Below are 20,288 nucleotides of genomic sequence, written 5' to 3'. Positions count from 1 at the left end.
TTCTCCAGAAGCATCGACAGGTCTCCGCCACCACAAGCAGCACCGCCAGGCCCCCGGCTCCCGCCCGGGCAGCCCCCGCTCCCAGGGCCCCACCGCCACCAGCCCCGCTCCCGGGGGGCCGAGCCACTGCGAGCGCGCCCTGCCCGTGGTGGTGGGGTGCCCATGGTGGCAGCCCCGACCGTGGGGGCTGAGTGCGGTGTCCCCCCTCCCTGCGCCACCTCGGAGCAGCCACAGGGAAATGCAGGCACTTAGTCATTGCGAGGCATTTTTCACTTATCTCAAAGCAACAGTGTAATTGTCTAACTACCACCTGTGAAACAAAACCCACCTTTGCAGCCCTTCCTCTGTTGTCAACAGACACGTATAGATTACTCTGGCATAAAGCAAGGCCCTGGGAGGCTTTCAGCATCTCAGCCTGCCTCCTCTTCCTCCCCTGCCAGATGTGCACCCCCTCTGCCCTCAGCAGGTGAAGCAGCCGGGCGGCCGCGGGCAGCTGCCCACCTCCGGGGTCGTGTCGGACGGCAGCACGGGGGGCTTGGGACGGAGGGGGCGGCAAGGCAGGGACCCCGGGCTCAGCAGGGAGCTCTGGGGGGCCGTGTCGTGCCAGGCAGCAGCCTTGAGGGATGCAGGAGGGCGGACGGAGGCTCCTTGGCCAGCCCCGGCGCTGGGTGCTGCGGGGAGGGGCTGCAGAGCTGTGCCTGGAGGGAGCAGGGCTCATCCCTGGGATGGAGCGAAGCTCAGCCCCGGGCTTGGGCTCATCCCTGGGACGGAGCGAGGCTCAGCCCCGGGCTTGGGCTTGGGCTTGGCCCTGGGATGGAGCACGGCTTGGCCCACAGTTACTGCCCCGAACTGGGGACTCCCCCTCAGCGGTCAGGGCTGCGGTGGGGGAAGCACGCCGAGATGAGGGCTCCGAGCAGCAGGATGTGACCCACAGCCTGCTGAGCAAGGACGGGAGAGCTGCCGAGCCCTAGGCAGCGGTTCGGGCCAGACCGAGACCTGCTGCAGGCTGTGCTGGCACCGAACGGCGGCAGGGCTCGGGCCACGGGCTGGCACAGCCGGGCAGAGCCTGCCCTCGGGCTGGAGCGAGCACAGCCTCAGGGCAGGGAGGACGCTGCCCGCGCTTTAGGTCTCCAAGGGCCTAAAGGGCATGAGCCTGAGCAGCGCCATGGCCGGCCGGGCAGAGCAGCTGGGTGGGCAGCCCCGTCCCACCACAGAAATCCAGTGGGCTGCAGCCGCCTCCGGCACACGCGGCAGCGGGTCAAGGGCAGGCTGCGGGCAGAGCCCACAAGTACCGGCACGGGCAGAGCCCTCCCTCGCGAGGGCATTCTACTTGCTCTTGCTTATCAAGAGCGCACAAACAGGGATTTCCTCTCCCAACCGTTGCAGCGATGGGCGCCGGGGTATAGGAAAGTGGCTCCTAGAAACGAGGAGAGAACTGATGCGACGTCCGTGAGGCAGCTTGCCCGACCGCTCGCACCCAGTCATCCTGAGAGCCGAGCAGGGAGCAGCCGGCCCCGCTCTGCACGCTCCCCCGTGGGCTCCCACCTCCCCAACCTTCCGTACAGCCTGGGCAAAAGTTGGAAGAGGGAAGAAAGGACCAGAAGGTCTTTTTTTTTCCTTTTTCAAGGACCAGAAAAAAAAAAAATTAAAAAAAAAAAACCCAAACCTAACCCCACGTTGAAAGCAAACCCAAATGCCGCGTGGCTGAGCAGAGGCAGGAGTAACTGGAAGCCATGCACAGCAAAGCCAGGGACTGCAGCAGTCGGAAGGGGAGAAAGGGCGGCTGTTCTCTTTTGGGGGAGCGGTCGTCGTCTTTTCTTTCCTCAGAGATCAGGAAATAAATAAGTTGAAAGAGCTCCTCCCGCTGCCGGTGCTAGATGAGGTGACTCAGAAAGGCAGGGTGCGCAGGGGAGGGCGGCGGGCGCTGGCCAGCACCCGAGCCCGCGGGGTCCGCGTCGGGCGGGTGCGCCGCGTTCCCGATGCACGGCCGCCCCCCGGTCCCAGCGGGTCGCGCTCCTGGGTGGGTTTCCTCTTCCCACTCCCTCTCTACTTCTTGGGCTTCTTGAAGATCTTTAGGGGGAACTTTTTCTTGCTCTGGCCGAGGTCAACCTCATCGCCTGTCAGGCTGCTGTCCTCGTCCCCCGGGCTCTTCTTGGCGGCCAGCTGCGGGATGCGGGTGCTCTTGGCGCTGCTGGGCCGGCAGTCAGAGATGGGGGAGGGGGTGTCGGGGTCGGTGGAGCTGGGGCTGTGGGACCGGGAGGAATCCGAGTGGCTGTGCTTGCCGGCTGTCGGGTGGCTGATCTCCCCCAGGCTGGAGGACTTCTCCATGCCGTGGTTCACCATCATCATCTTCTTCATCACCATGGGACTCTCGGGGAGCCGCTCCGGCAAAGCCCCCAGGGCGGAGGCTTCCACGTGCCTGCTGCCGCCGTTGGGGGTGGGCGCAACGATGGCAGGGTGGCCGGGGGCAGCCTCCTCGATGGACCTGGTCAGCAGGTTGGGCCGGGCAGCCAGCAGCTTGGGCGCAGAGCTGGGGATACGCTGGTGGTCGCTCAGGTGCGGGATGGAGGAGTCGGAGTCGCAGCGAGTTAAGTCTCTGGGGTGGAGAGGGCGGAGGGGAGAGAGGTTGTTAGCACCGCCGGCACGGCAGCCTGCAGACGCGTGCCCGAGCCCGCCTGCGCGCATGGATGCAGCAGCTGAGGGCGGCCGGCGGGACCGGCAGGGAACCCCCTCGAGGCAGCCCCGTCCTGCACTGGCGGCTTGCGTCGAGCCCCAGGGAGCTGGAGCAGGGCAGACGCCCGCCCCACTCCTGCCACCTCGCCCCCTGGTTCTGCTCCTCCGTACGAGTGCCAGCGGGACGACTGCGGTGACACCCCGGGGATGGGGGCCTCGTCCAACCCGGTGCCAACTACCCAGCAGACGGGGCAAAGCGATCCCCGCTGCAGGCAGGCAGGCACGCAGGCAGGCAGGCAGGGCTGCTCGCTGCCTCCCCTGCAAGCGCAGCCCCTCTCCCCAGCACAGGCTGCAGGTGAGCTCACTGCTAGCACCCACCTCGCACGAGCTGAAACGCCACTGGGTTCAGCGCTGTGGGGAGCGGGGAGGCAGCACGGTGCACGGAGGCAGAACCAGAGGGACCGAGGCCCCGGGCCACGAGGCAGAGGCAAGCGCTCAGCCCCGAGCTGGGGGGTCCAAAGGCACCGGCCGCGGCTCCAGCGGCCATCAGGGGCCCTTGACCTGGCACAGCAGGGATGGCCGGGCGCCGCTGGGCTCCGCTCAGAGCCGGCAGCTGCCTCCCACCCCCCGAAAAACAACCCTGCCAGCGCACTTTGTTCCCATGGATCCCACTGGGAGCCGGGCCAGGCAGCTCGCAGCATCGCACAGCTCGCACTGGAGAACGGTGCAGCTGCGAGAGCCGATGCCCTTCCAAGCAGCAGGACTGGGGGCAGCTTCATCAGAGGGTTCCTCTGCGCTTGCTCAGCTGCCATCTGTGTGTGCGTGCCCACCCGCCTCGCCCCTCCGAGCTGCCGGACAGAAAGCGCCAGACCCAGTTTCCCCCTTTTCCTGGCTCAGCTGGTGCAAACCTCTAATCCCACAGGGAGGAATTAGGGATTCGGCTTTCCCGCACAAAGCCATGCCCGAGCGCGCTCCTGACACGCAGCTGCCTGCGGTCGCTGCCTGCGGTCGCTGCCTGCAGAGCCTCTGCTGCACAGCGGTTTGTGCCCCCAGCCTGGTGCCTGCTTGTGATTGCAAAAGGCGTGAGAGCGTTGCTGCGCCAGCCCGAGGGGCTCCCAGATCCTTTTTGCAGTGGAGAGTGGGAGGTAGGAGGAAGGGAGAAATGCAAGGTCACAGCCTACTCCTTCCAGCCGGGATCACCCGCATGGGTGCAACGCTGCTGCAGCCCAGCCCGACATCCCCTCCGTCCCTGCCGAAACCTGGTAGTGTGCCCGTGCAGCCGGACAAAGAGCTATGCTGCTCTCGCTACCACCTACGCTAACCGGCCTCAAGACTTGGGGGCCGCACGGCCGTCCCTCCTGCCTGACAGGGCAGGCACAGGCAGGCACAGGCAGGCACAGGCAGGGAGGGGGGCTGCGAGGGGACCCGGCCCTTCCCTCTTACTCAGGGTCTGCACCGGCTGGAAGCAGGTAGTACGGAACGGGAAAGGTGGATGGAGAGGAAAGGAGCAAAGAGGAGGAGAAGCAAAAGGGTGTGAGAAGAGATGGGAGATGCTCACCGGTTCCTCGGCCCATGCTGCTCCCGGCACAGATCCCCCCAGGACGTGGGTCTCTGTGCCCTGCTCAGCACCAAGCCCACCCAGCACAGCAAAGAGGCCCGTGTTCCTCTCTTATGATACCGGCATAAGAACATCGGAGTTTGGAGGCAGGAAGAGCGCGAGGCGGGAGGAGAGAAGACGCCCTCGGCTCAGAGCTTGTGCATGAGGAGACCTCCAGGCAGAACTGGGCGGGCGTTTCAGGAAAAGCGACTGCAGCAAGGGACCACCAAGTCACCCAGAACGACTGTACTAGCACGAGGTGCTTGTAAAAGGCAGGAAAGATTCTCCTCAGATCATTGTCCCCGTCATGGTAACAAAGGTATTTTTTAACACAACCCACTCAATAAACTCGGACCTTTGTTTAACAGCTCTGTCAGAACGTATGGTGGAAGGGGGTATTAAAAACCCTCGTGGATGGGTAGGATACAGCCCGGGATCCGCTGTGAGAGCCCGGCTGCGGAGCCTGTCTCACCTCTCACTTTAACAAGAAGAAAACAGCCCCAGGCATTGCTGGAACAGTCCCTGCCTTTCCCACACACACAACTGAGCCCATCTGACAGCTGAGCGACGGAGAACCGCATCCTCAAGGTTAGCAGCAGGCGGGGGGAACAGGAACCGAACAATTTGGATGGTGTGAAATCCCCAGCTATTCCGAGTGAGCATCTTGGAGGCCATCCAAGGGAGACAACTGCGCTGACACACACCGTACGGAGCCATGGGAGCTCCCGATTCCCCAGCGCCACCAGCAGATCCTGCAGCTCTGCAGAAGGTCACGGTCACGGCTCGTGGCCCACAGCTTTCACTGGGATAACTGGAGCCGGGTCACGGGCAGTCAGCTTCGGGAACAGCAGCATCAATAAAACACGATGGGGCTGAACGTGGGAGTATTTGAGAGCCATCTTCTACAAGGTGGACGGCGGGGGGCTCCAGACCTCAGGCTGCTGCTAGTAAATGCGGCAGACAGAAGTCACTGCAGTCACAACAACCCGACCCCTTTCCTTTAGGAAGTTCGGAGCCTCGTGCTCCTCCTGAACGTTTCTGGTCCGTGTCGGTGCTTAATGCACCCGCGAAGGGGGAATTTCTGCCAGGCCACTCGTCGTGTCACCTCTCTCGAGGGAGGCTGGCAGAAGCCATCGCGTGCGTGTGCTGAGCTGCTGTTGAGAGACACGCCGCTTGGCGAGTCGGTGCTGAACAGGCGCTTTCAGAGGTTTATTTCCTCCACAAATAGCTGGGGAGTGCTCCCTTTCTAGGAAAACAAAGCAGGCTTTGGCCACATGGCTTGGCACCAGCCCTACACACCGACGCTGAGCAAGGGGAGGCAGCGGCCAGTACGTCCCCCCGGCCAGCGCTCGGTCCCAGCACACCGAGGAGAGGGAGCAATGCTGCTGCAGAAGCTGCATCTTCCGAGCTGCCTGCGGCTGCCCATCCCCACTGCCTGCAGAGTTGAGTTCGGGGGAAAAGGCTCCATCCAGACTCTGCTCGGCCACCACCGTACGGGCACACGGGTGAGGCAGCACGGGACAGGCAGTGGGGCAAAACCTTGGTGTGGAAACGCCGCTGATCTGAGCCGGGACTATGGGCAGGCAGGACTCATTCCAGCTGATCCCGCCAGGCTGGCGTGCCGCTGTGGTCGGCCGGATCACCGCTTCCCCGGGGAGCTCCTCCCTAAGGACCACCGCGCCAGAGCAGAGCACCCGCTGCTGAAGTTCACCCGATGGAGTGGCTGAGCATTGCGGACGCAGTGTGCCGTGGTAGAGAAGGCAGGTTTAGACAGCAACGCCTGTTCGTTTGAAATTCAAGGTTATAACTCCAAGAAAGAATATTCTTTTCTGGTAAAAATCAACCCAATCTCTCTACTGGCTGCTGCAATCACAAAGGTATCTGGGTGGGTGTCAGCGGAAAGAAATCTTTTTAAGAAAACCTGAGATAATAGCAAAGACAGCAAAAAATAATTTTTTTAACTGAGGTGACTTCAAAAAACCCCTTATTTGTGAAGAAGGTGAGTTTTCTTCCCGATAAGATCTGCAAATGCCCATCAGCTCAGAGGCCATCTGGTGAGCCTCTCCCCCTCTCTCACCAGGTCCTGCAGAGTTTTTAAATCCAGAAGAGACAAAAGCAAATCCCACGGCTACGGCAGCCTGTGGAGAAAATGACGACAGCAGATGGAGAAACATCCTCCGGTCCAGGAGGATTTTCTTCCCCTGAGCGCAGACGCTGGGAACCTGATCCTGGGACAGCTGGTCCTGCGCCCCGGGGAGACAGAGGCAAAACGCTGCGCTGGCCGCTGCCGGCAAACAGCTCGGAGCAGGTCGTCGGCACGTACCATGGCTGCCGCGTCTCTTCCTGAGACCGCTCTCACCGCAGCAGAGGGTCCCTGGGCAGCAGCGGGGGTGGTGGGTTTGTGGGTCACGTCTCCATGGCAGGTGTGGCTGTCGCTGCTGTTCCCTGGGGACGTCCTGCTCCAGAGCGGATGGCCGGCACCGCACTGGGTGCCATGCTTGGTCCAACCTTGTTGGACCACGATTTTTTCTCTCTGGGCTCTCTCTTGCTGTCCAGAGGGGAACTGCAGTAGCTGACCAGGGGAAACAGCCCACAAGCACACTTTTCCAATATCCCAGTGGTGCCAAGCTACCCCATTTTATCCATAACCTATCCAGCTGGAACTCAGGAACATATTCCCGAAGGGTAGAGGCAAGACACTGGTGACTGCCGACACCAGCACGCCAAGTGGCACATCAGCGGTGGGCAGCAGAGAAGACCCTGAGCAGCAGCAGCAGCAGCCCCCACGCCGCTCTGTGAAGCTGCAGCTCAACCCACGGCAGCCGAGACGCAGGCGCGCCGTGCCAGCACACGGCAGAGCGCTCACCATGCCGGGCAGCGGCAGGGGACGACCCAAGGGGCCGGCTGGGCCATTAACCCCCCCCGACAGCCGATGGACCAGGACGTGCAGAGAGGGACCTGCGTCCCCGCTGGGGCACCCAAGAGCTGGGGCTGACTTTCAGAACTGAACACCAGCAGCTGGAAACTTTTGCTGGGGCTTTCTACAGCCCAAAATGATCCCTTCTGGCGGTTCCCAAGGGTAAGCGCCCGACAGGGCAGGTGTGCGTCACAGGGACACGACTCGCTGGGATGCACGCTGGCTTTGCCAGAGAGAGCAAGGAGGAGGGGATGCTCCCGAGCCCCAGGCCGGGACAAGAAGGGAGGAGAGAACATTGCCAGGATACTGCCGGTCATCTTGGGTGAGGCTCAGCCAACAAGGGGTAGCATATATCCTGCTAATTTTCATGCGACACATGCTCCTGAATCGGTACGGCCCATCTTCAGAGGAACTGCGGCCCCGGGCCCAGCCAGCCTCGATGGTATCACGGGAAGGTGCCTTCAGAGAAAGCGCTTCTGCGGTGCAGCAGGCACTACCGAACGCTCATCCCTCCTGAAACCCGCAGACCACCAACTGAACGTGAAAATACCTGAGAGCCTCACTTAAGACCACATGTTCCTCAATCCGAAACGCACTGCTGCAGTGTTCCCTGCTTGCTTTTTGATGTCGCTGGGCACACCGAAGCCAACAGCGTTCACCTAGGTGAAGGCAGGACACGTGCGCTGCTGCCGCTCTTTTATCCGCTTTCACCTGCGCTTCCCGCCTCGCCACTCCAGGAATCCGAACCGACCACGGTGAATGAGAGAGGGTGAGAAAATGGGAATGGACTGACTTTGCAAACAAAAGAAGCAGAGCAAGGCATGGAGTAAAGGAAGGCTGGTAGTGGTGGAGAAAGAGGGGAGAGGGCAGGAGGATGATCTGGAATAAATATTTATTCTTCCTCAAGTCTGCAGCTCATTGAACGAGCTCTCTGGGCGGGCTCCTGCTGTCTGTACAGTCCAGGACACAGGCTCTAGGAAAGCTTAGGAGCAGCTCAAGGGCATCTGACACTAAAGCAGGGCTTGGTCTACCAGCCTCAAACAGACTTTGCTGCCTGTACCACAAGCTCTACCCGTAGCTGCAAGGCTGTACGTTATATACCTGGCGAGGACGCGGCACCGGGGCAGCAAAGGCTTCCCCTAAGGCAGTCAGATTTGCTGCATGGCTTAGTTCCTCCGCTGTGCTCAGCGACGAGGCACAGTCAGAGGCTTAGGAACAGCCTCTACAGTGCAAATCCAACAGCAATTTCTCCCCTTCGATTCTGCAAGGGCTGTGATTTACTCTTTTCATGGGATTACTGACACTCTCCTTTTGCTATGGCTGCCACCTCCCTTCCCCGTTGGAAAAGGGCCACCAGCGGGGGGGTTGGTCCTACACTCCCATCTCCACCAGGTTTATCCACAGGTACCACTTGAAGCAGGCGCTGGCAGCAGAAACCTCTGTGCACACGGCAGCCTCCAATCCCTCTCCCCCCCAGGGACACCCTGTCCCCTTCATTAACATTAAAAAAACCCCCTTCAAAATCAGAACAGCTCTGACCTTATTTGCACCGGATCCTCTGAAGCCAATTGCAAAAGAGAAGCAAACAGTGAGGAGTTGATGAAAGCAATTCACCGGCCACGCGCTGGCCTTGCCCGGAGAGAAGGTCCCTACCAGGTAAACCCCCAGCAGACTTTAGCACCGTACACAGCTTGCACGGAGAGGAGCGATCCCCAAGCCTTTCTCTGGGGGAACGGCTCGTTTGAGACGATTTCTCTTGTGAGGTCTGGCCAACATTGGCATCTGCTGGATACGAGAGGCTAAAGCGATCCAGCAGCCCAAAGCACTCAAGGTAGCACTCTCCTCCTACCAAGGGAGCCAGGAATTTTTTGGGTTCCATTTTCGTCCTTGGCAATGACTCCCTGGGAGGCCTTTCTCAGCCTCAGCTTCCCCATCTGTTCTGCTTGCCTCTTTGGGAGGCTGTGGAGCTCGAGGGATGTACATAAAGGCCTCCAAGGCTGGTTATATAAAAGAGAAAGAGCAATACGTTGGCTTGTGCTGTGGCATGCCTTCGTGGCAGTATTTCTGAAGAGATGCATCTAAGCAGGATCTGCTAACGATGCAGTTTGACAAAAAATTAAAAGCAACAAATTAAGAACACATTTGGGCACCCAATTCTTCATTTCTGTTTTCTGAAATGAACAGAGAATGGATGAGCATGGATTTTGGAGTCGTCTGCTATTGTGTAGCTGAAGCAAATCTTAGGTGGCAAGTTCTTACTCTGCCAAATTCCATTGCTAAATCAATTATCCTGCATCAACAGGTAGTCTTTGCCATGGGAACAGGGAGAAAGCCATCCTACCTCCACTGAACCGTGGCCAATTAGGTTCTGACAAGCTACTAAGTGCCCGTGGGGAGTAAGACGACCCCAGTTACTCTCTCCTAACCACCTCTCAGCACCATTGCCTTTTCTAATCGGGATCCCAAAGTCACACCACATCCTCTCAGGGGAGTCTGCAGGATCGAGACTTTACCCTGGTCAGCAATTAAGTGTATCACAGGCCTCAGCTGAAAAAAAAATCATGTTTATACAGCTATTTTTGAAAGAGTACATCAGCCTTCGAGCTCCCAGGACAAGCCCTGCTTTCTGCCGAGACAGGAAGGTCGATGGTAAGCAGGGAGTGCGCGATGTTACCAGAAGCATTCCCAGCTTTTATCAGTCAAACCGGGACAGCTGCAACTGAACTCAAATCAGCAGTAATTAATCTAAATATTAATTATGCTGCTTCTCGTAATCCCCAAACAAACATTACGGAGTTAACTGAGATGTTGCTCTTTAATCGCCCATTGTGGAGCAGGTGCAGCCATTTCCCCCGCCGATACTCCAGAATCCATCACCTGCCTGGGGCTGCTGGGGCTCCTCGCAGCCTGGGCTCAGCGGTGCTCTGGTCCCGCCGGCAGCCCGGCTCCAGGCACACAACTCAGCGAGGGGTGAGACATCCAAAACAGAGACTGTGCAAGTGACGGCAGGAGAGAACCTGCGCCTAGGGGCAGAGGTACCTACAGATAAAGGGATAATGCTACAGCGTGCGGGCACGAATGAAGATGTGGCGACTTGGAATGTCGTCTGCCTGGATAAATAAACGTGAAAGGACATTGCCCCTATCGCCTTCTGCACCCAGAGACGTGCAGCCTTTTCCCAGAAGTCTGTTCCCTACCACTGGGGATAAGGAGACTATTTTTAATTCTACCGAGGAGGAAGCGCAGAACAGAGAGAGGCAGTGACTCAGCCACAGTCACAGGCAGCTCCCTGGCAGGGCAGGACGGGACTCCCCAGCACAGCCCTTCCACCGCCCGCTCCGCACCGAGCGCCTGCGACGGCCCCAAACTAGAGACCGTGCAACCACACGGCCCGCTCGCCCCTTAGCCGAGGGTTTAAACCAGCATCCGAATGGCCGTGGGCTCAAACAGCGCTCATCCATGACCCACGTGGGGCGAGGACCTCCAACGACCGCTGCCCGTGGACCTCGTTTGGAAGAAAACCCAAGGCCGCCCAAGGAACGCGATCCTCTGCTGGGGGTGCGGAACGTGCCTGGGCTTGGACGGCTGCCGGAGGGCCCCTCGCAGCACCCCGGTTAGACCAGGCAGGATTCCCGCATCTAAGGCCCACCCAGTCCTTCACCTAATGCCAGCGCGGGGCATCAGGAGAGGTCAGGGATTCGGGGATGTGGATGATAACCCGTCCCTTGGATCCTATCGTACACGGGTCTCCAAAGCGCCATCGCTTGCCGGCTGTTACTACGGAAAGGGACCAGGTTAAAGCCAGTGATCCAGCAATAGGAAGCTCCAACTCCCTCTTCTCATTATTCAGACATTCCTTAGCCGGAACACAGCCATGCCTCACCCCCTACCAAAACAGGGGTAGAGTCACCCTGAACCACACATCCCTGCATGCTGCTTTTTGCCACCTCTTAAAAACAGCACAAATTTCAAACCCTCCGGCAGCACCAACTACTATCTCATGGTATCTACCCATCGGGTTTCCTTTGCAATTCGCTTGTGAAGACCCCAAATAAGTCAAGGCTTCAAATAAGGTCAGTGTTTGTTTGATTAGTTGTGTTACCTTTGTTCTCACATTACCCAAGTGAAAGACTTATTTAGCAATAACCGAGCGCCCAGGAATTCTCATTTGCTTAGCTACAGTTAAACAGCAGCACCTCCTCGGTTTATGCACCCACTGAGTTCGCAGATATGGGAATGGACTGTGGAGCACTCCTTAGAGGGTCCACTGGCACGGGAGAGCGGTTGAAGAGACAAACGTGTGGATAAATCATGAAATAAAGGCCCAAAAGGAAAGGGCACAAGGAATCTAGGAGAAAGAGCACCCGAGCAAGCATCAGCTCTGAGACACAGCAGGCAAGAGGGAGCTAGAAAAGAAACAGCAATATACCCAAAGCTCTCAGTGTGACAGCGAACTCCAGAGGTGACATCAGGAGGGGGTAGATCAGGGATGGAGTCCATCTGAAGGAAATAAGAGGAGGTGGTGTGATGGTGATAGATAGGGTGGACATGGCAAGCAGGAGCAGATGCAGTGGCGGTGGATGAGGAGCAAGAGGTGGAAGAGGTGGTGGTGGCAGCAGATGATGGGCTGGTGCCGGGAAGGTCGGAACTGAAAGACTGTCCAGAGGAGAGGCTGTGCATTCGACGGAGAGAGACTCGGCCTGCCCGGTAATGGGCAGGTTGGCCCGACTCATTCTGGCCTTGCACATAACTCTCTACCAACCTCTGAGATCCGTGGGCGTGCTGTGGGTCCACCAGGCGCTGGCGAACTGTGCTGGGCAGGGCAGGAGCTGTAACGAGAGAAAGAGGAGAACGCTCAAGGCAGCTGGAAGGAGACGGCACATCAAATCAGCGAGGAGGCACCGTGGTAAAGCTGCCGCTCACGGCCAGGGCTGTTGCACCGCAGCACCATGCCTTCCGTCACCGGGACGCTTGCTCGGGCCACTGCAGCCATCCCGCCTTGTGCCATAAGGGATGCTGGTTTAATGCAGAAGGAGCATTAATTAAGCTGGCGCTACTGCTTAACATGCTAGATTAATGCCCAGCCCATGAAAACCGACGCTTGACATTCCTGATATAGGTGCTTTCTGAACACCTTATCTGATCGTCTTGCTTGAAGCAGAAACTGGCTGCATGATTCATCCTACCACACTTCACTTCAGAGCTACCACCCAGGCTCCCTTTATAGTCAACGTGAAGAAGTCGGTACTTTCAGGCCATGATTCATTTCAGCTTAATGCAGACACCCAAGTTGTTCAGATGCTTCGTGCCTCGGTAGTACTATTTCCCTACACAGCCTAAAAAAGGAGCCTCGGGTGATCAGCTCAGATGGAGGCGCCTGAAGCTGGCGAGGTGAGCTCCACCGCCGGAGCACCGCTCTGCTCCCGCTTCCAGCACCGTCGTGCCAGTGCCACTCCCGGAGCAAGGCGTGGGAATGCGGGACCGAAAGCAGGGCTGTGAAGCACAGCTGCGCTTTGTGTCCAGGCGCAGGAAAGCTTCTACGCCGACGCAGAAACTTCCCAGCCGTGTACCCTTCCGCAGGGCAGAACGGCTGGGACGCGTGGCAGATGTATGGTAACTATGCTTTTAATTGGGTAGGCACGGGCTTTCATCATCAGTCCACCCCTGAAATTATAGCTCCGGCCCAAAAGTGCTATTGTCTGTTCCCCGTCTGTTTGAGAATTAGCACTGATCAGAGAGACGCTCAATTTGAAAAATGTTTTTCTCCAATTGCAAATTCACCTTGGTTCAGAGAAACAAACTGGACTGCCTCCTTCAGCGCACTGTCACCAGCTAATTAACAGCTTTTAAACATCATAATGATCTTCCTGGCCATGTAGTCTTACCTGGCAGGTAACAGCGGCCAGAGAGCTCAGCCAGTTCCCTCTGCACCGCACCTACGCTATCGCTGCACCGCACCTACGCGCTGAGCCGCAGAGGTTCCTGCCCACCCACGTCCCTCGGGCAGAGCACGACACATGGAAAACCAAGGATCCACCGGCTGCATCGCCATCCGGCAGACAACAGACTGGTGGCATTTAATCCGCTAGCTGTAATTTCCGTACAAGATGTTCCTTCTTTTGCAAGAGATAAGGTGTTCAGGATTGTTCGGGATTTCTTATATGCACAAGAAATAAATGTAAAAATGGTTAAAAGGGTGAAGAGACAGGAAAGCCAAGAGATGGAGTAGAAGGAGAGCTCCTTCGGGAATCGAAGAACCAGCAAATCACTGCTCTAAAAACATACAGCTAGGAAATACGAATCTCCTGCAGCTCATCAACAACCCAGGTGCGGAAGGATCACTGCTGGGACATATTCAAGTGGAAGAAGGAACAAGCAAGAATAATTCAGGCAACTTTGCTGTTTCCGCATCCCCGAGGTTAATCACAGTTTCTCTCACAGGTCCTGCCGCTCAGGTTTGCTACTTCTTGCTTTACCACACTGCCCGTCTACAAACCCTTCGCTGGAGCTCTTTATACCATCCACTTCCTATTGCAAGATTTTTTTTTTTTTCTTCTCTTAAGAGCTCCAGAGCTGAAATGAAGTGAAATCAAGTTGCATGGAGTCAAGGTGGGGAAAAAAATCCCTTGCTCTGGTGAGGACTGCAAAAAACTGATCAGAGCTGGCAAGGGGGAGAGCGTTAACGGGCAGAACCGGAGGCTGTTCCAGCTCTCCTGCTGTGCCTTCGCAGCAGCGCTGCTAACTAAGGCAGCACGGACAGGAATAGCACAGCTGATCCCTGCGTGCCTGCTGCCGGCGGGGATACAGCTTAGGAGTCTCGGTTTGCAGGGCTAACGGGGACCCGAGCTCTGCAGAGTCATTACCTGGGGCGTTACGGGCTTGCTCTCTTGGGCCGTGCTTTTTTCCTACGGGGTTTGTTTTGTTTTCCCCCCGGTGTTGCGCTCCTCACTTACCAACTTGACACCTTGCTCCTTTTGCACGACTTACCCTGCGATAAGCACAGGACCAAGGCTGAGACCTCTCCTCACACAGCCACAGCGGACCCTCGCTTCCCACAGACACCGCCTCACTCCAGACGCTGTACACGCGTTACCGACGTTAGCCGAATGACCTGCTCATCACCGTGAGGAAGCCCACCGCCACGTCGGCCCTAACCAACGCCGGCACGCAGCCTGGCCTGCTGCTCACACGCTCGTCCTCCTGCATCCCGCAACGGCCGGCGTTCGGCAGCGCTCCGCAAAGGGAAGGCTTCCAGCCAGAAACGGGAGGCTCGGCGTCTCTGGGGCGAGCGTGCCATCCCCATGGCCCCGGCATCAGGGGACAGATTGGTCTAATAGGCGGCGTTGCTCAATTTAAGGACACCGAGGGAAGAGGGGCACAGCAATCGGCAGCGGCGCCCGCGGGGAGGGATCGGGGTCAGCCTCGGCCGGCAGCGGAGGGGCTGCCAGCAAAGCCTGTGCGGAGAAGGAGGTGGGATGGGAAAGGGGACATCATCACCTCCTCCTGGCCTAGCCTGAATCATTAATCTCCACCTCAGGGGTAAAAACAAGTAAAAACAACCCTCCGGATTTCACAACTGGGTTTGGTTGGGTTTTTTTTTTTTTTAAAAGTAAAACCCAAGAGCACGTGAGAACTACAGCGAACTGTGATTCTTCTTCATCCCACCAGACTCTTCCCGGGGGTTAGTAAAGATGCTGATGACTCAGTGAAGAGAGGTACATTCATTAGTTTTCCGTGCCAGAAAGTTGGAAAATTTGTGTATGTATTTTAGTCCAGAAAAAGGGCAGAGGGTAGAACAAAAAATTAAAATATAATTGAAGAGAACCAAACCAGGGTATTTCCAGAGGGACTGATCCTCCGAGGACAGAGACGAGCGGTCACTGAACCTGCGCCCGAAAAGCCAGGCTGCGTCTGGGATGGGCCAACCGGGTGTGAGCAGGAGAGAGAAAAATGTGATTTACCGGGACAATCATCGTGGGCAGTCAGCAACATCCCCAGCACGTCTGGGGAGGAAAAACTCTGCACTTCTCTCCCGAAGCAGTTTTTGTACACAGAGAAAGAAAAACCCTCTAGGGAAAGGCAAAGGCTCCTTGCTTTGGGAACCTGGATGCCCAGCGCTTGCTACACGGAGTTACCGCCCGCAGGGCTGCCATCAGGGCTGCGGCACGGAGGCAGGCGGGCTCGCCACCGATCGCGGGACTGACGGGGACTGGAAGTACAAAAATTGGCACTTGAGGTGAGGCACTGAGCCTTAAAACGTCAGCTGAAGGCTCATGCCTCGTACAGCTCACGTTCTCCGGAGAGTGTGCTTCAGGTGTGACCCAGGCACTTCAGACATCCCTCTCTCGTTAACACCTAGCTCACATTTTTGCAAGTGTTTTATTAGCGCTGCCTAGCTTGGTTTCTAATGGTAACTGATAATCACAGAGAGCAGTAAGTAGGACACCATTATCTGTTGGATGCTTTAAATGCACACCCAACCCCACAAACCACCAGCACCAGCCCTGTTTGCTGAGCCCTGGAAACATGCAAATGCTCTGCTCCTCCTGCCTCACGTCCTGCAGGCTGCCCAAATCCTCAGCGCTCTGCCTTCGTCCCCCGACGCCCCGAGCCCAACCTCAGCACTCACCTCCAGACTTCACAGCATCTAACCAGAGCCCGAAACCACGAGGGAGGGATGGCGACGGCGCCTACAGGCATCTCCTGCAGCGCGCGCTGCCAACCCCGAGGCTCTCCTGTTCCTCCCCCCACCTTCTACTCAGCTCAACAGACCTGGGTTTGGTGAAGTCCTCCAGAAAGGGTCCTGGATCGGACATAACTAAACCGAGCGCCCCAGCTAATGCTGTCAGCACGGGCTGCCCTCTCCCCTCTGCTCTAGCCACGTGCTGCTCCCTGCGCCACCAAACCGCGGCCACAGTGTCTGGAACTGCTCTTCGGTCCTCCCGTTCTCTTGTGCAATAGCTAGAGATAGGAAACTGCGCTTGGAAAAATGCATTTTTGAGAGAAGCAAGGCTGAATCTGGGTCGACTGACCATGGGAACAGTAGTCAGGACTGATTCACAATCCTTCTGCAGAGGAGGAGAGCCCTCACTCAGTCCAAGAGCTCAGCAATTGAGAGTAACCGGCACGGGGTGACCCAAGTTCAGTCCCACCAAAAGATGGGGGCTCAGGAGAGCAGGATCACCCCCTCAGCAGCCCCGTTCCTCCCTACAGGGGTTGATGCATTTTTTTATGCAAGCAGTCACCAGTAAAGAGGGGGAGAGTGCCCACCACAGCATGCACACAGGAGATGGGGCACTGGGGGTCCGTCCTTGCTCCGGGCAATGTTCAGTAGGTCCTTACAGGCAGGGTCAGCACAGCAGACTGCTCCTCCCCATACGAACGGCAAGAGGAGCAAGTCCAAAGCTGTGCCGGAGGAGGGGGTGTCTTCAGGTCCTTTTATATCCTGAGCCAGTGCTCTGGCCATGGGGGCATCAGGACAAGGCACTTTGTTTTCCTCTCTCACTTCTGTGGGTCTAGCCCATGCCTTTGGGGGTTTTTCGTAAATGCTTAAATTCAGTGAGTTAAACAGAATGGCATACACACAATTAAATGATGAGTAATAACATCTATGGATTACTAGTTCTGCTGGAAGGAGCAGGCTCCAAGCAACCCCAGCAGCGGTGGTCTGGCACTTCCAGACATTCCCGACCCTCAATGACTAACAATTTGTCTTTGGGCATTTAAAAACCAACTTAGATACCTTAATTAAGGTATTAAATGTCCTAAGACATTTGAACGTCTGCCCCGTCCATTTTGCAGCACCCGGCTGACGCCAACTCACCACGCACAGCTAACACGGACTACGTACATTGTATGGACATGGGAGAAACGATCTCTTCGTCCAAATCGTCCACGTCATCAGTCATGATGAAGTGTGAGGGGTTAGGGCGCGGGGTGCCCATCCAGCTGGGGTCAATGTTGAGGGCTGAGGCCAGGGTGTGGATGCCCGGGTTGTTGACGATCTGGAAGCCGCAGAGCAGCTCTATCTGCTGCCAGCGATGCAGGCGCTCCCGCAGCGCAGCCGTCACTTCGCTCAGCGCTTGCCTGGAAGCAAGGTACAAACAAGGACAAACGTAGGGAATGAAGGAAAAACGTAGGGAATGAAGGAAAAACGTAGGGAATGAAGGAAAAACACACCATAAATTGTCTGAAACAGGGAGTCTAGTGGCTCAGCTCTGTATCCTAATACTTGAGACATCTTTCAATCCACTTCCAGGGATACAGGAATTTAAAAAAACCCACAGCAACGACTGAAGTATCCAGGGATAATCACTTAAAACTGCAGCCTCCTGAATCCTCATTTTGACAGGACTTTTATTTGCTCTGCATAACTGCCATTTCTTGCTTCACGCAGATAAAATTAAAAGGTTATTGATTAAAAGGAGCAAGTCCAATCCCAGCTAACTAAAGTCAACAGAACAAAAGTTCAGCAAAACGAGACCAAGAGCACCTGTACGGGCTGCAGTACGGTTGTGTCTGAAATACCAGAGGGGTGAAAGAGGCAGGCAGAAATAAGGGAAGGTATTAAGTAGATACTCACTTTGCAGTTAAGATTTTATGATCAACATCATCTAGAGATGAGCTGTGAGCAACATGAAATGTTCCAAACAGGGTGTTTCGCTTCTTTTTAATTTTTTCAGCCTGGAACATCAACAGAAAAAGGTCACAGGAGAAAGACGACCTTGTGTTTCCTCCAGGACGAGAACATCCTGGATGGGCTGAGACAGAAATAGTCCCTGCAGCTGTTTGCACCCATGTAAATCGTGTGAATCGGGTTTTTACTGAAGGATGTTGTTCTCCCTAACGCGGCAGGCAAGGAATTCGCCAGCAGTGAGTAAACAGGTTGGGGGTTTCATGCTCCTCCTCAGCCCTTCTCCTGATTTCCCGAGAGTCAGAGGGAACCGAACGAGCTACTTCACACGGCCAATGGCTCTCATGTGGCCTTGTTTTGTCCTCCCCATGAGTAAACTATTGGAGAAACACTGGCAGTGCCCAAGGTTGTTGGTTTGGGGAGGCTTTTTGTTTTGGGGTTGGGTTTTTTGCCTTCTCTTTGTGGCACAGCGTGTATTCAAAATTAGTCTCTGCACACAGCTCCGGGGTTTGCAGAGTTGTGGCGCTGAATGAGACTTACAAAAGATAAACCAAGGATGTGGACATGAGAACTGACACAGCAAAAGGAAAACCACTGAAACAGTAAAGTGTCCATAATACAAACACATTAAGGCAGACAATTTTTTAGATGCTGCCAGCTCTGGCTGCTGTTTATCTCTGCAGAGACAAACACATGTTACAACAGCTTCCTTGCAGCTCATCGCTTTTTGGTTGGCACAGAAAATTTTAAACAACTGGGAACACAGAAGTGATTCATCACTTCAGATCGCGTGCACACGTTCGAAATTTTGTTGCCCGTGCACGAAAATCACCTCGAGCAGGGATTGTGCTGAATAGGTGCAAAACCTCCCGCCGACACCCCGCAGCGCTGTCGCACAGGCAGCGCTCCATACCCCGCACCTTCCCGGGGCTCAGCTGACGGGCACACCCCGGTCAGAGCCTGCACTGCCCCGAGAGGCGGCTGCGCTTTAAAAAACTGCAAATTTAAGGCATTAAAAGGGGAACAAAGAAGGTGCAGAGAAAGAAACTCTGCAGGTTTAATTCCCCAAAGTTTCTCCCGCGGCTGCGAGGGGAAGACCCGGCACGCGGACGCTGAAATTCTCACCCCTTCCTTGGCCACCAGCAGCTGCTTCTCCGCGTTCTGTTTCTTGATGTTGTAGTACTGGACCTCCACCTCGTGGGTCAGCTGGAGCCATTTCTGCAGGGCCTCGGGCGCAGCCCAGCTGCAGTGCGACTCCAGCTCCTTCTCGGCATTCTTGAGCGCCATCCGCACCTGGGAGAGAACCGGCCAGCGCAGCGTTGCAGCAGCGACGGGGACGGCCTGCCCTCCTGCGAGGTCGTCCCAACCGCTGGCTGCCAACCCAGTGCTTTTCAGGCACCAGAAAATAGAGGGGGGGGGGGGGGGGAGACTCCACGCAACTTAAATCTTACTCGTGAGGGAAGCAGAGGTTGTTAGGAGGAGAGGTGGCACAACTGCGGGTGAGTGGGGGAGAGGAGCGCGGCAGGGCAGCCACCTGACAGACATGGCTGCTGCTCAGATGACCGGAACAACCTGCAGCGCTTTCCTCTCACCCGAAAGGCTAGCTCCTTCCTCAGAAGTTTCCAGCCATGGCGACGCTGTCCTGCCTCAGCACCTCAGCTCTCGGGGAGGGTAAGTAGAGCTGAGCTGGTCTACCTCAGCCCTCTGCCTCACAACGGCACAAACTGCACGTGAACCCTCCGGGGCTGACAGCACGATGCACGAGTTGAAGAGAATGAGACTGTAGGTCTCGGGTCTTCCAGTCCCTGCAGGGGCTCCAGGAAAGCTGGAGAGGGGCTGGTGCCAAGGGCAGGGAGTGACAGGCCAAGGGGAATGGCCTGAAGCTGCAGGAGGGGAGATGGAGATGGGATGTGAGGCAGAAATCCTTCCCTGTGAGGGTGCTGAGGCCCTGGCACAGGTTGCCCCGAGAAGCTGTGGCTGCCCCTGGCTCCCTGGCAGTGTTGAAGGCCAGGTTGGATGGGGCTTTGGGCAAGCTGGGCTAGTGGAGGGTGTCCCTGCCCATGGCAGGGGTGGCACTGGGTGGGCTGGGAGGTCCCTGCCCACCCAAACCAGTCCATGATGATTCTATGATTCTACAGGGATATGCAGGGTGCTTATCGTCACCTCTAGAACTCTCTGCAAAGCTTGCTGCCTGCCTGCAGGTCTGCAAACCCACAGCCTCTCCTCCTGAGGCAGGATCCCTGACAACGCTGCGCAGGCAATCGCCTTTTTTCTCAGCAGCTCCCGAGCCAAACAGAGGGAGCTTGTCAAGAGACAACTTTCACACTGGAGCAAGATGATAAAAATATTTAGACACAAAACATGTGCTGCTTGGTCAGGAAAAGAAATAACACGCCTGGAATCGGCAGTTTCTGTAGCTTGCTGGGGACTCTCCTTCCATCCCAGCTCAGTCTCCTCCACACACTTAC

The 20,288-nt window shown here is 56.7% G+C and overlaps 1 protein-coding gene across 11 annotated transcripts in view; it reads right to left on the bottom strand.

Annotated features, from left to right (window-relative positions):
* Positions 1-1,155: 1,155 nt before the first annotated feature.
* The window catches only part of STIM1 (stromal interaction molecule 1), a 97,153-nt gene continuing 78,020 nt past the window's right edge, over positions 1,156-20,288 (bottom strand). For 3 of the 11 annotated variants that reach the window (XM_054832202.1, XM_054832219.1, XM_054832211.1), the window contains exons 9-14: positions 18,946-19,113; positions 17,770-17,870; positions 17,038-17,273; positions 15,018-15,098; positions 11,617-12,016; positions 1,156-2,596 (exon numbers count right to left, since the gene is read on the bottom strand). In XM_054832202.1, coding sequence (XP_054688177.1) covers positions 2,047-2,596; positions 11,617-12,016; positions 15,018-15,098; positions 17,038-17,273; positions 17,770-17,870; positions 18,946-19,113 — 1,536 coding nt within the window. In that variant the 3' untranslated portion in view covers positions 1,156-2,046. Of the gene's footprint in view, positions 2,597-3,531; positions 8,746-11,616; positions 12,017-15,017; positions 15,099-17,037; positions 17,274-17,769; positions 17,871-18,945; positions 19,114-20,288 lie in introns of those variants that run through there. The other 8 variants (XM_054832229.1, XM_054832239.1, XM_054832259.1 and 5 more) reach the window with 6 other exon arrangements.

Source organism: Grus americana, chromosome 1, assembly GCF_028858705.1.
Source record: "Grus americana isolate bGruAme1 chromosome 1, bGruAme1.mat, whole genome shotgun sequence".
Lineage (NCBI taxonomy): Eukaryota > Metazoa > Chordata > Aves > Gruiformes > Gruidae > Grus > Grus americana.
This window is presented reverse-complemented; position numbering and strand designations above follow the sequence as displayed.